Source organism: Uloborus diversus, chromosome 1 (assembly GCF_026930045.1).
Source record: "Uloborus diversus isolate 005 chromosome 1, Udiv.v.3.1, whole genome shotgun sequence".
NCBI classification, from domain to species: domain Eukaryota; kingdom Metazoa; phylum Arthropoda; class Arachnida; order Araneae; family Uloboridae; genus Uloborus; species Uloborus diversus.
Genome location: NC_072731.1, coordinates 252,575,701 through 252,593,379, shown reverse-complemented (window position 1 = coordinate 252,593,379; position 17,679 = coordinate 252,575,701). Strand labels below are relative to the sequence as shown.

General features: G+C 33.1%; 1 protein-coding gene across 1 annotated transcript in view; it reads right to left on the bottom strand.

Annotated features, from left to right (window-relative positions):
• The window catches only part of LOC129226817 (nose resistant to fluoxetine protein 6-like), a 58,860-nt gene that overhangs the window by 15,735 nt on the left and 25,446 nt on the right, over positions 1-17,679 (bottom strand). Inside the window, exons 6-10 of the mRNA XM_054861447.1 lie at positions 15,141-15,311; positions 7,877-7,970; positions 5,133-5,222; positions 4,221-4,386; positions 1,749-1,828 (exon numbers count right to left, since the gene is read on the bottom strand). Of these exons, the coding sequence (XP_054717422.1) occupies positions 1,749-1,828; positions 4,221-4,386; positions 5,133-5,222; positions 7,877-7,970; positions 15,141-15,311 (601 nt within the window). The remainder of the gene's footprint in view (positions 1-1,748; positions 1,829-4,220; positions 4,387-5,132; positions 5,223-7,876; positions 7,971-15,140; positions 15,312-17,679) is intronic.

Below are 17,679 nucleotides of genomic sequence, written 5' to 3'. Positions count from 1 at the left end.
TTTTTGTTCATGGTTTTTTTTTTTTCAACAATGTAAACATACGATTGAATCGCAACATTTGAACCGCAAAGGATTGGCCTATAACTTGACCTTGATCATTTCAACTCTGATGGACAAAGAAGTAATTCCAATCCTTAAAGACGTAAACATACGATTGAATCGCAACATTTGAACCACAAAGTATTGGCCTATAACTTGACCTTGATCATTTCAACTCTGATGGACAAAGAAGTAATTCCAATTCTTAAAGATGTAAACATACGATTGAATCGCAACATTTGAACCACAAAGTATAGCCTATAACTTGAACTTGATCATTTCAACTCTGATGGACAAAGAAGTAATTCCAATCCTTAAAGATGTAAACATACCATTGAATCGCAACATTTGAACCACAAAGTATTGGCCTATAACTTGACCTTGATCATTTAAACTCTGATGAACAAAGAAGTAATTCCAATTCTTAAAATGGAGGTAAATAAAGTCAGTGTGTTTTTCCAACAACGGTTGTTGGTCTCATGCCAGTGTGAGAATTTCAACTGTTTCTCCTCGAGAACAGCTTAACTCATACAAGGTCAGACATCTTGTTATCAGAGCCATGTTGTAACTGAAATTAAAGTTTTGTCAATTCAACGTTTTCCTTCATTAAGATACACAACTAAAGCTCCATCGGAATTATAATAACATTGGATTCGACAAGTCATGGAAGAATACATGTGTGTCCCCTGCGATCACTGATTTCCTATTCAAGAGTAATTGGCTGGCGCGTTTGATTCAAATGGATGTATAGTTCCACGCTGCTTCGCACGTAAACTTGAAAATATGTAATGATTGACAGAAAGTATGACAAAAAGAGCTGATGTGTGCATCACATGACTTCCTTTTGCACCAATTTAATGTTATTTCTCCATTATTGGCAATTTTAATGTGATTCAGTAGTTCACCTCTAAATATCGCCAATAGTGGCCAAAATGAAACCAGGTTTTAAAAAAAAACCGCCAAATTTGTCGAAAAGTTGGCGACAGAACTTGGCGACTAAAATCTTGGCGACATATCGCCAAGTGTTTGCCAAATTATAACACCACTAGAGTTTGCATTGAAATTAGCAATGATTTCCCCCAAAAAAGGTGTAAAAGACCCCCTTTGGAACATTAGAATTGAAGCAAAAAAGGAGGTGCTCAACTAGACCATACTAGAAGTCTACGTACCAAATTTCAACTTTCTAGGACTTACCGTTCTTGAGTTATGCGACATACAAACGCACATACGCACATACGGACTTCACGAGAAAACTCGTTGTAATAAACTCGGGGATCGACAAAATGGATATTTCGAGTGTCTATACGTTCTTAGGCACTTATCCACGTGTGGTCGTGTCGGAAAAAAACTCAAGATTCTTTCGGAGGTGAGCAAAATGGAAGTTAAGGCCGATTTTTGAGTGAAAATTTTTTTGCGAATACAATACTTCCTTTTTTGAAAAAGGATGTAAAAATGGTTATGTATGCATGGGTTTAACTAATCCGATTTCTAAAGTGGATAGAGTAATTTCACCAGAATATTGGACAAGGCGTTAGGAAATCTGTTTCCTGATCTGTTGATGTGAAGGTGATGGAAGGATCTGTTTTCCTGAAACAGATGAGCTTATCTTATCCTTAAGTTATCTCCTACTGTTAATTTGGGCATCTTCAACATGTCATGTAATTTAAATTATGTGTATTATATATGTATTTAAAAAAAAGTTCGCTTACCTCAAAAGTGGTATCAGTATCAAAAGTGCAGCAACATGTAATTGAAAATCGCACGCCAAATACCAAGTGTGCTGCAAACACTGCAAAATAAATAAATAAATAAATAAATAGTATTATCTTGATCAAAAAGGCAGCACTATGTAATCGAAAATCACAAGCCAAATATCAAGCATGTTGCATACACTGCAAAATAAATAAATGAAGCCTTTGTAATCAAACCGTCTGAATTTCCTGCATAAGTCGCAATTTTTAAAGAATTTTCATAGAAGAAAATTTAAAAAATATAGGAAATCCGAAGAAAATATTTTTTACGTCACGAGATATGCATCGCTCTCAGAGTGTTTTCATCAAATGTATGCAATGACCATTTTATTCAAAAGCACCTTAATAGATGTATCTGTTGGCAGCATAAACTACACTCGTGCTCAAAATTAAGAGAATTTTCAGATTAGGTCCATTATATCAAGAGTTACAGGACCGATTTAAATGAAATTTAGAATGCACATACATTGATGTGATACAAAACAATCAGCCATTCTACATTTAAATATACAGGCATGATCATCAACAACACTCGTTGGAATCGTTGGTGTGATTTCTTGGTGTGTTTTTGCAACAAGCTGTATTTTCTGATTCTAATAGTAACGAGTTTATGGGTGCATCACGTGACTTCCTTTTACACCAATTTGATGTTACTTCCCCATTATTGGCAATTTTAATGGGATTCAATAGTTATCTTTCTAAACATAAATTTTAATTTTTAAAATTGCTCTCTTGAAAAATCACGTTTTTTGAGATACGAAGCTGTTAGAGGAGTGAGTGATATACAGGGTGTTCCGTTTCAACCTGCAAGACCTTAATTTTCGCAACCGTTAGTCCTAGATATATTTAGTATAGATGTTAGTCCTAGATGAGGCAGTAAGAAGCAAAGGGATGTAAGTGGACATTTTCAAGTTTTGAGTCAAACGCTTTTAAAGTTGCGGTCCTAGGTAGGCTTTCATTGAATTTTTTTTCTCAATCATGCTGTATAGCAGTACCTACCAGGACTATTAGTACCATATCTTGTCCCAAGAAAGAGGAGAGGTTCACCTACCATGTCTACTGGTTATCTCCAAATTTTTAATTTTGCCACTTACATCCCTTTGCTTCTCTCTGCCTCAATTGCGAAAATGTTCAAAATCAGATGCAGAGTTAAGATATAGAAAGTTTGAATCAAAAATTAAAATGAGTCAAAAAATAAAAAATTGAACTTTTTATACAAGCTTTAGGTCTCTTAACTAATATTCAGAGAAATAATCTCCATTGAAAACTATTACCGACACAAAAAATGCGACATTTGTGCGATAAAAACGCAAGAAGATAGTACAGTTCAAAGTTTTAAGGGACCATTCAGAAGATGAGATTGGAACTTATCGCCCTTTCTGAAGAATGACAGGTCATCAAAGTAAGAAAAACAAGGTATTTATATTTTTCATCGCTTTTCAAAAATAAATGCAAATATTATACCATGATACGCAAAAACACGCTACAAAACCTCGAACAATTTGAAAAACCACACTCTATTGTACAGTAATTTTAAACACTTGTTGAGCGTTTTTTTTCCCCCAACAGGTGTTATAGACGGCGAGTGTAAAGTGGTTTGAGTCACAAAACGCTGAGGTGAATATGGGTCGTACTAATTTCAAACTGTTTGTGTTAGTAATATCTTTCAAAGGAGATTATTTCCCTAAATATAAGTTAAGGGATATGGGGTGAGTACAAAAAGTTACATTTTGTATTTTTTGACTCATTTTTATTTTTACTACAAACTTACTATGCATCTGATTTTGAACATTTTGACAATGGGGTTGTTTTCTTCAGTCTAAAGTACAACTTTTAGTCACTGAAATTGATAGAATAAGCAAAATAATAATAATAATAATAATAATTATATTAGGCGAGAAAAAACTTTCATTTTTTCAACAGTTATTTTTTAGTTCTTTTTTTTGTCTGATTTTTCAAAGATGGCGTGGTCTTGATGACTTCACAAATGATGCACTTTGCCGCATCTTTCTACCTCGTTTCCACGTTATGATAAGCAAGAAGCGAATTAAAATTGTGCTCTACGCTTGCTATCAATCCTATCGTTGCCAATACACGTGAGTAAAGATGCGAATTAAAAATTTCCTCCGTGAATGGCAACAGTGAATGGCATTTCATCATTTGTGATGTCATCGGTAGAAGCGTAAACAATAAAAGCGCACCGATTTAAGTATTTTTTTTAAATATTAAACTTTCACAAATTATTTAAAATATGGTCAGATCCTATATTTTTAAGCATGCTCTTTCAGAAAAAAATACTTTTAAATTTTTGGATACAACCCCACTGTAAGTATACATCTAAGACTAGCGGTTGCGAAAAAAAGGTCTTGCAGGTTAAAACGAAACACTCTGTATAGATATCATGCTGAATTGCGTAAAATAAAATGTTACCATATCTTTTGGATCGAAGAAGTTGTTTATAAATATAAGATTCCTCCACCAGTTTGTTCTACATGCAGGAACATACGTGTCGATCGTTTCATGCCACAGTGGGCCGGAGCCCATTAGAGGCACCAGAAATGCTGCTAGAAGACAAAACACCAGCAAAGGAAAAAGCCTGGAAAGAAAAGCAAACATTTCCGAAATAAAAGACGGGTACAATGTAACAAAATTACAAATACAGTGCTGGTAAAAACAATTGCATCACCCTCGCATTTTCACAACAATGGGGTTATGTGAGAAGTTTTGGTCGACCGATTAGCGATGAATGTATGTGAAATTCTGCAAAACTTATGAAATAAACATTTAACAGCAGGAATCCGATCATTGTTTACGTAGATCGGGGCTGTTTCCAGGCCATGGCAAACTACTGACCCCATGCTCATTTTTCCATTTCTGAACCTGCGTGTGAGTTTAGAGAAAAAAACATTTACTTAACCCCGAGTCAATTTAAGTCTAATGGCAGGATAATGGTTTTTGAGTTGTTGCTTATCAGTTTTGCCCTATGGCACGGAGCAGAATCATCCTGGAAAATGACGTTTGGAACTGAAGTAAAGCGATTCCGGATCGTAGGAAGCAATTTCTCCTCCAAGATGCCAATATACAACCGAGCGTTCACTGTTCCTTGCACAAAGTGAAGCCCACAAACTCCTCGATCAGAAATACATCCCCAAATCATCTGGGATACGGGATGCTTGACTGTGTGTTGAGTGCAGTCGGGATGATATTCCTCTCCTTTGCGGCGCAGGTGATGCACCTTCTTTTACCACCACTGTACTATAACTAAAGCATCTCTAGAACCCTCTGCACGAGTTACGTGCTCAGAAATATATTTTCAATGGAAGTAAATTAAAAACAAATTACCTCCAAAATCTGTGAAAGATGTAAAATAGTGTGCTAAAGCGATGACCATCTTCCGCTGATTTTACTGTTAAATAGCAAGCCAAAAAACCACTGCAAAAAATAGAAACCGTTTCAAAAAATCGTTATTTTACGTTCATGCGTTTTATTAATGAAGTTATGTTACAGAAATATTGTGAGACTCTGAGAAGTTGAGCTCCGACTCTGACAATGTTTACCTCCGTTTCGGTAAATTGGGAGGGGTAATTGGTGCTAAGTTGAGTTGAGGAACTTTCTTAGTAGTTTTTCAAAAATATCACAACTAAAATCCGAGCCAATATTACGTCTATTTTTCACTAAACTCCCCTAAAGCAGGTAAACATAGTGAAGGTCACAGATCAACTAACTAGAGCTGCACTAATACAGTTGATAGTGTTTACCAAGAACAAAACTCAAATGTGCATTTTTCGAGGAAATATGTAGCTGTAGCGTTTGTTATCTTGATACGAAAGGGAGGAACTCAGAAAATAATTAACAAACTAAGCAAAATGAAAATCATGGTTTATAGTTGTTATAATAAAAAAAAAATAATATTATTAGTGCTATTATGATTATGATTATCATTGCTATTATTGTTATTATTGTTATTATTATTATTATTATTATTATTATTATTATTATTATTATTATTATTATTATTATTATTATTATTATTATTATTATTTTATTATTATTATTATCATTTTATTATTATTATTATTATTATTATTATTATTGCTATTTTTTGTTATTATTACTATTATTATTTTTACTATTCTTATTATTTTTATTCTTATTATTATTACTACTACTATTATTATTATTATTACTATTAATATTATTATTATTACTGTAATCATTGTTATTAATATTGTTGTTTTTGTTGTTATTAAGAGGGATTATGACACCTAGAAGTAATATGGTGGAAAGGTCATAGGTTTAAACTTGAAGGAAATTAGTGCAGGTGGAAGGAGCCGAGATATTGCTAGGAGTTTTTTCAAGGCTTGAAAACACTCGCTGACATTTTTCAGAAGAGTGAAATTCGTTTTGGGGGTGTGAAATATAAGACAAAGGGTTTCGCCTAGAACCAAACGAACCTACTTTCCCGTCCCAATATCGACTTTCCGGTATCTAATCAATATTCTCTAAAATAGCTTAGACTAAAAATGGGGTCGTTTCCAAAATTTTAAAAGTATATTTTTCTGAAAGAGCATGCTCAAAAACACAGGATCTGACCACTTTTGGAATAGTTTGCCTAAGCTCTTTATTTTTTAAAAAATACTTTAATCGGTGCGCTTTTGTTGTTTACGCTTCTGCTGATGTCATCAGAAATGGTGAAATGCTATTCAGTGTGACCATTCACAGACCACAATATTTAATTCGCATCTTTAATCACGTGTATTGGCAACGATATGGTTGATAGCAAGCGTAGAGCGCAATATTTAATTCGCTTCTTGATTATCATATCGTGGAACAAATGTGCCAAAGTGCATCATTTGTGACGTCATAAAGACCACGCCTTGTTTAAAAATCAGACATTAAAAAAATGATTAAAACATAACTGTTGTGAAAATTAAAGTACTTTCTCTCTCTCTCTCTACGTTTTTTTTTTTTTTTTTTTTTTTCTTATTCTATCAATTTCAGTGACTAAAACTAGCACTTTTGACTGAAGGAAGCAACCCCATTATGACGAACAACTTTTTAACATTTTAAGCAGATTCCTTAAACCAAAATATGACTCGCTCATCTGCAGAAAAAAAATACATAAAAAATAAACCACGAATTAAGTAGTAGGTAGCAAGTTTTAAACAATGCAGCCATTTTTTTTTCTTTTATTAAAAAAAATAATAATAAAATAAAATCTTAAATCGCTTTCAAAAAGAAAAAAAAAGAATTAAAAATAATAAGCGTATTAAAATAAGTGCATTATATAAAAAATGAAATCGTTTGCTAAGCTCTTTCTTTCCGGTTAAAAATAAAACGCTTGCACTTTCTCCCACCTCTTACTTTTCCCCGTTTTCAAAAAAATGATTATAAATAAATAAATGTAATATAAAATTAAATAAGAAATAATAAAAATGGCCACTAAAAGAAGTAATTTTCATTATCAAGGAAAAAAAAATCGTCTGCACCGATCTTTATATTAAAACAAAGAACTGAATTTCGCTTAATTTTCCCGTTGCTAAAAATAGAATACACAAATTAAAACTTAAGAGTGAAAGCAAAAACAAATCGTTTCAACAATAATTTTTTCAAAGTAAAAACCAAAACTGCGGAATCGAATTCAGAATCGATCTGGTTTTGGGGTAAAGGAGTCGGAGGTTTTAAATTCAAAGACTCGGAGTTAGAGTCGGTTATTTTCCCTCAATGTCCGTAACTCTGCCAGTGCTTGCGAAATCGGAGTCAAACTGATTTGGGGGCATAGGAGTTGGAGCCCCTGAAGTTCCTAGAGTCGGTGTCAGGGTCGGAGACTGTCATTTTTCCTCCGAATCCGCAACCCTGGCAAAACCAAGAGCTGCAGAACCGGAGTCCGACTGATTTCAAGAAAAAAAAAAGTCAGATTCGGAGTCGGAAGTTGAAGAGTTTAAAATTCCAAGAGTTGGAGTCAGTCATTTTCCCTCCGAATCTAAATTTCTGCCAAAGGCTTGCTTGCATGTCTAAGTAATTAATTACATTCGTACGCGCATAGACAAAAAAAAAAAAAAAAAAAAAAAGAAAAAAAGACTCACCTTATCACGAAAAAGGTTTCTACACAAATACCACCATTGGCTATTACTTGGAAACCAAATCCCTCAATTAAGTCTCTTATTTTTAGCATTTCAGCTGGAAAAAAGTTGCAAAAATCATTTCTCTCATTTCAGAATTTAAGAACGAAAACAAATAAATGACAAAATAAAGTAAAATAAATTTATTAAATAGTTAATTAAGTAAAGAAAGTAATACTGCCTTGGGAAAGCAAAGCGCAGCATATGCATTTTTTTACTTTCTTCTAAATGTAATATATAGAAGAAAGTATTGGATTCGTACAAATTTTCCTATTTCGAATTTTGACGGATTCGAACGATTTGAGGTGTGCTGAGTCCATTTCGACTATTTTTGGAAAATGTCTGTCTGTCTGTCTGTGTGTGTATGTGTGTGTGTATGTATGTCCGTGTGTGTGTCACGTCTGTGTGTGACCAGTTTTTTTGTGGCCGCTCTACAGCAAAAACTACCGCATAAAATCGAACGAAATTTGGTACACGTATGTGCCCCTATGTGAACTTGGGCCCATTGATTTTCCAAGGATTGATTCCCGAATTCCTCCAAGGGGGGTGGAGCAATGGGACGTTTTTTGAGTTACGCGTGCTTGCTATTCCTCAGGAAGTAACTGGCGGAATCAAACAAAATTTGGTCCATATGTTGCCATTACCAGGAACAGGCGCTGATTCAATTTTAGTGACAATAACTCAAGCGGGGATTGAGCTATAGAACGTTTTTTGTCGTCAATTGTGACTGCTGTATCTCAAGAAATAATGAACGGAATGAAAAAAAAATTTATCGGCAAGTAGCCCTTAGTGGGTATAAGAGATGATTTTATTTTGGTGACAACAGCTAAAAAGGGGGTAGTGCAATCGCCCGTTCTTTTTTGCGAATTAAAATAGCTTTATTAATGCAACAATAAGAAAGATAAATCGTAATAGATTGTCGTCTGCGTATTTCTCGTGATTTTAGTTCGCAACTCCAGCGCTCGAATACGCTACCTTGCTGTGGTTTATAAAACTGCCGAGAAAACTAAAACATTGCCACGTTGAGTTCCATGTGTGTCTGTTGACATAAACGCAGTTAGCTTGTTCTGAGTATTTATTAACGCAATCGATGTGTCTTAGTTCGATTTCTGTAGCTTTCAGCTACAGAAATTGTTTCGTCCCTTAGTAGTATTCTCGAGCTTCTCAGAATAAGGTTAGCTTTCCTTATCTCCTTCTAAAATGTGAGTTGATTGAGAAATGGTTAATGCGAAAACTCTGGATTAACAAACTTGGATTACGTTATACAAGGTAAAAATTTTTATTGTTTTGTATGAATTTGTAAGAATGTGGGGGTTTTTTTTTTAATCTTAAATTAATTTAACTAACCATATTTTGCAGCAGCATTCAGTTGGAATGGATGGTATGCAAAATATTTTCTTGAATATATTATCGTAGAACAAAATGAAAAATGTTTAACCGAGAAAGAATTTACTTTATTCCTTTTATTCTCAGCTGAAAGGTTTCGCCAAATTTGTTTAGGGTTATAGTTTTAGTATTGTGCGAGCAAAGTAACCTTGGCGAGATTTCGCGTTTTTGGTTAAACTATTTTTAATTTTATCATGAGTGGAATAAAATGGAAGTAAGATTACAGAATTCGATAAGTAAAAAGAAATAATGGTCAATCAACTGAAAAGAAAACTACTACCATATATCCGTGAGAATTTTGTTGATGATTTGCATAACATGACATAATTAAATCGTAACTCAGAAATTAGTAACATCGAAACAAAAAAATTTTAAATTAACCGATTCGGGAATTTGAGAGAAATAACTCATCTACAAATGCAAAACAATAAGCGGTAGTCAAGCAAGGCAAAGAAGTATCATCTTCTTTTGATAATAATTTGTAATGGCATATTAAATTTTCTAGCATTAATTGTTATTCTTGTCAAGCCACAATTATTATTTAGTTTTATCAAGAATTGATAAATATCGAATTCATCATCGTGAAAATGGCTGCTTAGAACTACGAACTACGTAGTTTGCATCAATGTTTGACGTTTGGTAATGCTTCTTGAACATTCATTTTTTTCTACGTGGGCCGGAATATCAACAAGACTTTGAAAATTAATTTAAAATGAATAAAGCGAAAAAATCATGCATACGAACTAAATTTACTAGACTTATTAGCATTTTCTTCGTTACCACGTGCGTTTGTTTTAGTTTTTTCGTCCGCCATTAGACAGTGACTGCTGTGCCTCCTATAGTTCGTTGAAGTTGCAAATTGTATGTAAATGATCGGAAATATTACCTCAATGATTTAAAAAATTTTAACTGTTGCCATCTTATGTTAACAAATAAAATATTTGTAATTAATTCAAGCAAGGCTTTTAAAATAACTTTCAATTTTCACTCTTTGCTTTGCTTTTGCAATAATTCAGACATTGGGATGGTCGTCAAGTTTTTGCATGTGTAATTTTGTTTTTGTTGGGAATATTGCTTTCTCGTCAAGCATGGGGAGGGATCAGAAAAAAAAAAAGAAAAATATAGAAGAAAGTTTCGTGATGGCCACAGCATACTAGTTTTCATTTGTTGTACTTTAAGTTTTATCGCATAAGCTTGATCATTTGATTTCCGCGGAAAATGAAGCACGGAAAAGGAGTCAAATTCCAACGTTTCCCTATTAGTCCAGTCATCTGGTAGTTTTACCTGGAAAGTTTTCCGGGAGTTTTGAAAATTGGTAATTTTATTGATTTTGATGTGATCTTTTCGAATTTCCACTTTGCCACCTCGTATCTTTGCCGCTCGCGCTGTCATATTGAAAAAATGGCGTCTAAAAGCGGTATTTGGATGATATCTCCGTTTTGACTTATTTTACGATAAAAACATATTTTTACAAAATTAAACTAGAGAAAATTTCCTACAATTTATGTCACAACAATTTTTTCGTAAAATAAATAGCTTCGGCGTACGAGCGCCGCAAAGTATTATTTAACACGCGTTATCGCAGAATAAGTCGTTCCACACTACTTTGAGGTTTAGTTGTAACACATCGAGGAAACTTAGAGTTTAATTAATAAGCATATAGTACAAACACAAATTCAATCGATTTACAAGTTAATTTACCAACTGCATAAAAACTCACAATCCACAAATTAAAATTCTTTTTGTGGTAGAAATGAGCGAGAGGAAAAAGGCAATACGGAAACCAAATTCCATTTCAGTTATTTCTTCCTATCTGCACTAAAACACCGAAATAGACTCTTCCAACCAGGCGCCACGTGGACTCCCCCCTCTCTCCCTTTCCAAAATTTCTACCGGTAGAACTCAATAAAATATTTTAGTCTGCGTCATCAGTATACTTGTTACGAAAAAATTATTGAAAAAATGGCGTCTAAAAGCGGTATTTTGACGATATCTCCTTTCTGACTTATTTTACGACAAAAAAAATCATATACAAAACTAATTTAGGCATTATATATATATATATTAATTTACATACAAAATTAAACAAGAAAAATTTCCTTCAATTTATATCATAATTTTTTTTTTTTTTAATATTGTGGTCAAACAAACCACAGAAGATGCAGACACTTTAATAATCAATACTGCGATAAGTGTTTTTTCAGCATTCGATTCCGTAATTGTTGTAGGCGAAGATGTAGATCTTCATATTCTTTTGACAGCTCTATCTAAGCGATCAAACATATATATGCTCAAACTAGGAAAAGGAAAAATTTTGCAACAAATATATACAACTGACAGTATCATAGATAAGACAGCCGCAGATCATACTTTATTCTTGCATGCCTTTAGTGGCTGTGATACAACATGAGCCCTTTTCAATCAAGGAAAAACGAAATTTATTAACGTACTACGAAAAAATCCAAATTTAAGTGAGTCTATTAAAGCGTTTAAAAATCCAAATGCTGATCCAGAAATCATTGTTAAAGCTGGAGAGGACTTCCTTCTTGACTTATGCGGTTTCAGTGAAGTAAAAAGTAAAAAAAGCAAGAAAAACATGACTTTAAAAGCCTACAGATATGAGTGCTTTGTAAAATCCGCATATAAAAGTAAATTTAATATTTCGTCGCTACCTCCAACAGAAGCAGCAGCAAGACAACATTCTTTTCGATCTTATTACCAGATTCAGCAGTGGTGTAGGAATGAAAAAACCACAGAGTAGTGGGAGTGGAATAGAAATAAGAATGGGTTAATTCCTGTTATGACGCTTGATCCTCCAGTTCCGCAAACCTTACTAAGACTTTCTTGCAAATGCAAAAAAGATGTCAAAAAGCCTGTGGATGCAGAAAAGCCGGGTTAAAATGCTCCGTTATGTGTACTAGTCGTACAGGAGATAATTGTGAGAATTCGCAAAGTTTATCACATGATAGCGATGAAGAGGAAGAAACGGAGACGGTTTTCGAGCAAACGAATGATGGAATAGAAAACGAAGAAGCTCATGATGAATTTGATGATCCCATCGCAGATGATGTCGAAGAAATTGCATGACGTCTGAATCGATACTGAAGACGGTGAACCAGTAACTCTTGGTCGATCAAAAATATCTACGTGAAAATGCTGTTAAATAACACTTTCCGGCGCTCGTATACGCATAAACTATTTATATTGCAAAAAAAAAAAAAACTTTGATGTAAATTATAGGAAATTTTTCTTGTTTAATTTTGTATGTAAATTAATATATATATATAATGCCTAAATTAATTTTGCATATGGTTTTTTTTTTTTTTTTTTTTTTGTCGTAAAATAAGTCAGAAAGGAGATATCGTCAAAATACCGCTTTTAGACGCCATTTTTTCAATAATTTTTTCGTAACAAGTATACTGATGACGCAGACTAAAATATTTTATTGAGTTCTACCGGTAGAAATTTCGGAAAGGGAGAGAGGGGGGAATCCACGTGGCGCCTGGTTGGAAGAGTCTATTTCGGTGTTTTAGTGCAGATAGGAAGAAATAACTGAAATGGAATTTGGTTTCCGTATTGCCTTTTTCCTCCCGCTCATTTCTACCACAAAAAGAATTTTAATTTGTGGATTGTGAGTTTTTATGCAGTTAGTAAATTAACTTGTAAATCGATTGAATTTGTGTTTGATATGCTTATTAATTAAACTCTGCGCTTCCTCGATGTGTTATGATAACTAAACCTCAAAGTAGTATGGAACGACTTATTCTGCGATAACGCGTGTTAAATAATACTTTGCGGCGCTCGTACGCCGAAGCTATTTATTTTACGAAAAAATTGTTGTGACATAAATTGTAGGAAATTGTCTCTAGTTTAATTTTGTAAAATATGTTTTTATCGTAAAATAAGTCAGAACGGAGATATCATCCAAATACCGCTTTTAGACGCCATTTTTTCAATATGACGGCGCGAGCGGCAAAGATACGAGGTGACAAAGTGGAAATTCGAAAAGAGTACATTAAAATCTACAAAATTACAATTTTCAAAACTCCCGGAAAACTTTCCAGGTAACCCCTTTTTTTTCGACCAAATGACTGGACTATATTGTTAGTAAGGATTCCGAAACGAAAATTTTTGCAGATACCGCGCTTTACCTTCTCTCGTCAGAAAAAAAATTAATTCATCAGAAATGATAATATGCCATTAGTCTTATCCTAAGCACAGAGTTGGTCCTCCGTTTATTGCAAAACATTTGACTAAAAAAATTCTTATACAAGGACGACAGCGTTCTTGATGAACACTGATTTCCTCAGCATATAGCATTGGAGTATACAAAGTAACGAACGATTGATTGTTTTATATACATATATATATATATATATATATATATATATATATATATATATATATATATATATATATATATATATATATATATATATATATATATATATATATATATATATATATATATATATATATATATATATATATATTATATCATCGGTAGCTCTTTTGAATGACAGAACAGTAGTAAAGTATATAGATGAAAGTTATAAATTTATTAACTGATTTAACAATGTTACTTCAAATGCATGAAGAAAAGGAAAAAAAAAATAGTCAAATAAATAGGAAAACACAGCTATGTGAAGACACACAGGACTATGTGCCAGAAGGAGGGGGAAATTCTGGTTGAGGATGAAAATATTGCCTCGCAAATAGTTCTGTGCGTAACAACAAAATCATCTTACAAAGAAATTGCTGGAAAACTAATGTTTTCTTCATTTGTTTATTAACACTGGCGTGTGTGTAGGGGAGACTGTTTTATCTTGACCATGGTGTACATTGCGAAATGCACTCTAATCAGCTGGCGCTTTTACCTAGTGAGGAATCACGGTACTATGTCAGCCACGACAGTCTCTTTACCTGCCAGAGTGAGTTGTTAGTAGAAACTCCAGCTTTTATGTGGACAGTGATTGTTTTGTGATTTGTGCAAACAAAAGTAAATAATTCTAGTGTTACTTAAATGAAATTGGACGTTTAAAGACAAGTGTTACCCATCTGATTGACCATTATATCTATTGCCTATCTCTCGGTAAGTGCATTCAACATTTAGTCTTTCGTAGCTGTTAGGTTAGGGTAGCCACTTTTCTATGAACATGCACCCTCATGTACCTTGAAACCAAGCTCCATCTTGCACCTTGAACCACTGGATCAAGGTACAATAGGTACAATAGATTGTAATGATATTTTTTTTTTTTAAGTTGGATTTTATCATGCCTCGAAGTAAAACTGGAATCAAGAGGGATCCAATAGATGTTGAGGCATTGCAAAATCCTATTGAAGCAGTAAGAAGTAATGATCCTGACAAAAACAAAAAGACTTTTAGAGAGGCCGAAGAAGTATTCAAAGTGAGCAGGTCAACCATTACTAGGCATTTAAGAAAGTTGAATGAAAGTAGGTCCAATAAACTTGAATACAACGTAAGTTATGCAGTTAAGCAAGTACAATAGGTCTGTCTCAAGGTACACGAGCATCATGTACCATGGACCAAATTACAGAAAATTTGTGAAAAATATACAAAATTGAAATTTTTTTTTTATAATCCGAAATATTTTTATACTTATGAAAAAAGGCTTGAAATTAAGTTTTAATAACTAAAAACCATAAAAATCACACATTCTTTTCTTGAAAAGCGAAAAGTTTTAGAAGTGGTCCAAGGTACAAGTCTCCCCTAAGTGTTTTTGTGTGTTTGAGTTTTAAAAATAATGGAATTAAGAACTAAATGGTTGGGGAACGTTTCTATTTTACAACACTTAAATTGTTATAATCAAAAACTACTTACTAAATACTTGGAAGTTTATTACATAGTGAGTGTGGCTGAGGACCACCCACGTCATTGTGAAAAAACGGATGCCATTCAAGAAATCCAAACTTTTAGACTTTGAATCCGTGCTAAACAGTTTTTCGTAGTTTCGAACTAGCGAAAACGCCATCAGGATTTTTAAACTTGCGGCTGCAAAGGAAGAGTAGAGATTATTATTGTTCTTTTTTTTTTTTCAAACATAGATGGCGTAAATTCACAACTCTAAAGCTCGAATACGCTACCTTGCGGAGATTAACAATACTAAAGAAAAAGGTAAAACATTCCATTCCACGTGTTTTCTTCGGGGTAAATTACAGGCTTCAGACAGTTTATGATGTAATGTAATTTCAGAAGAATAGAAAAGAAAGCTTCCCACAAACACGATGAAAAATTGCTGTCATTCACTAAGCGTCAAAGTAAGTTATAAGTTAAGGCATCTGTTTGTTTTACCTTTTTCATCCGCCATTAGACAGTGGCTGCAGCGCCCCCTATAGTTTACTGGAGTTGCGAATAGTTACAAAGCAGGTGTTCCTCTAATGAACATCAAACTGGTAAATTTTTGATATCCTACTAGAAAAATTATTTTGCAATTTTTCATTTCAATAATGTAGTTCACATTCTATGCTATTATTATTGAAATTATGTCATTGGATGATGAAAAAGTTGCTGGTTTTTTACTTGTTCTCAGGCTCGTCATTTAGAGGGACTAAGGGGTTGCAATTGAACCCCCCCCCCCTACGACTTTCATAAATTAATGCATTAACATAAAAGTGGGAGTGTTTTTTGTTATAATTTGCATCGAGTTTTTACCCTTTGCACCCTCGGGGAAAATTCAAAATGATGGGCCTGCTTATTCTGCACTTCATTTATACCTGTGAGAGAAGGTGAAATTTCTAAATTTGTTTTAAATAAAATAATTTATTTAACCTGTGAAAACGTCAGATAATTTTTTTTTTCTAGGAAAACACTTAGAGTATAAAAAGGATTGAGTGTAAAAAAGAACATAAAACGCAATGGGGTTGTTTCCTTTAGTCAAAAGTATTACTTTTAGTCGGTGAAATTTATAGAATAAGCGACAAAAATAACATGGACCCAGAAAATACTTTTATTTTCCCAACAGTATTTTTTTAATTAATTTTTTTAAACGTCCGATTTTTCAAACAAGGCGTGGTCTTGATGACGTCACTAACGATGCTTTTTGGCGCATCTTTCTACTATGTTTCCACGTTATGATAATCAAGAAGCGAATTAAAATTGCTCTCTACGCTTGCAATCAACCCTATAGTTGCCAATACACGTGAGTAAAGATGCGAATTAAATATTTTGCTCTGCGAATGGCAACACGAAATGGCATTTCATCATTTGTGATGTCATCGGCAGAAGCTTAAACAATGAAAGCTCACCGATTTAAGTAATTTTTAAAAATATTAAACTTAAACAAATTATTTAAAAAATGGTCAGATCCTATGTTTTTAAGCACGTTCTTTCAGAAAAAAATACTTTTAAAATATTGGAAACAACCCCATTGCTGTGTAAATAAAAACTGACTTAAATCTTGTGGTGCTGTGAAGTACAAAGGGGGAGTTTTTAAACAATTAGAAACTTTATTTGGCTGCATTAAAGTTCACTATTTTTATTAAAATAATTTATTTTGTGTTTCAATTCTAACATAGCTCAAAGGGATTCTAAATGACTGATAACTTTGAATCAAGCTTCTAATTCATTTTAAATGGATTTAATAAATATCAGAATTATCACTGATTTTCCAGAAATTCATTGTTGAATGATACTGCACCTAAAAAGTAAAATTTGAAGATTATGGAATTTTTTAGATTTTAACCTTCAGTTTTGAGGGAAATGACTTTTAAAAGTATACAGTCATTGTGTGGATAGAAAAATGACAAAAGTGTTTTAGTCATTTTTCTATCCATCTATTAATATAACTTAATTCTAAGTTGTTAAAAATTTAAGTTAAACAAAAGAAAGCTAACTAGGGAGACTTGACCCAAAGACTAATTTGATGTTTTTGTTTAATATGATGTTTTTTCAATGGATTGTTATTTTTAAATAGCTAAAATATTGTGATTTAGACCTTAATGATTTGCTTTTATTTGAGCAATAACTTAAACATTGTGAATATGAGTGGGGAATTTTTTTAACTTAATAAATAACTAAAATATTTTGGTCTAAAAAATTGTTTTCTTTGACAAATAACTAAAATATTAATGATTTTTAAGCCCAATGACTTGTTTCTTAATAAAATAATTGAAATATTGTTCAGGTCTTAGCTGATAAAGTTTTGAATTAGACTTCTGCTTTTCCGCTGAGGTGCAATAAGATTAGTTTCAAAATAATGTGTAACAGTTCACCTAAAGAAAAAACATTTGTTCATTCACTTCGTTTCACTTATTTAAGCAAAAAATACAATCAAACCAGCGTTTTTGATTTCAGTATCTATGAGTCTTCTTACATTCATGGGGGGGGGGGAATCATGTCTCTCTAGGTGTTGGGTTACGTC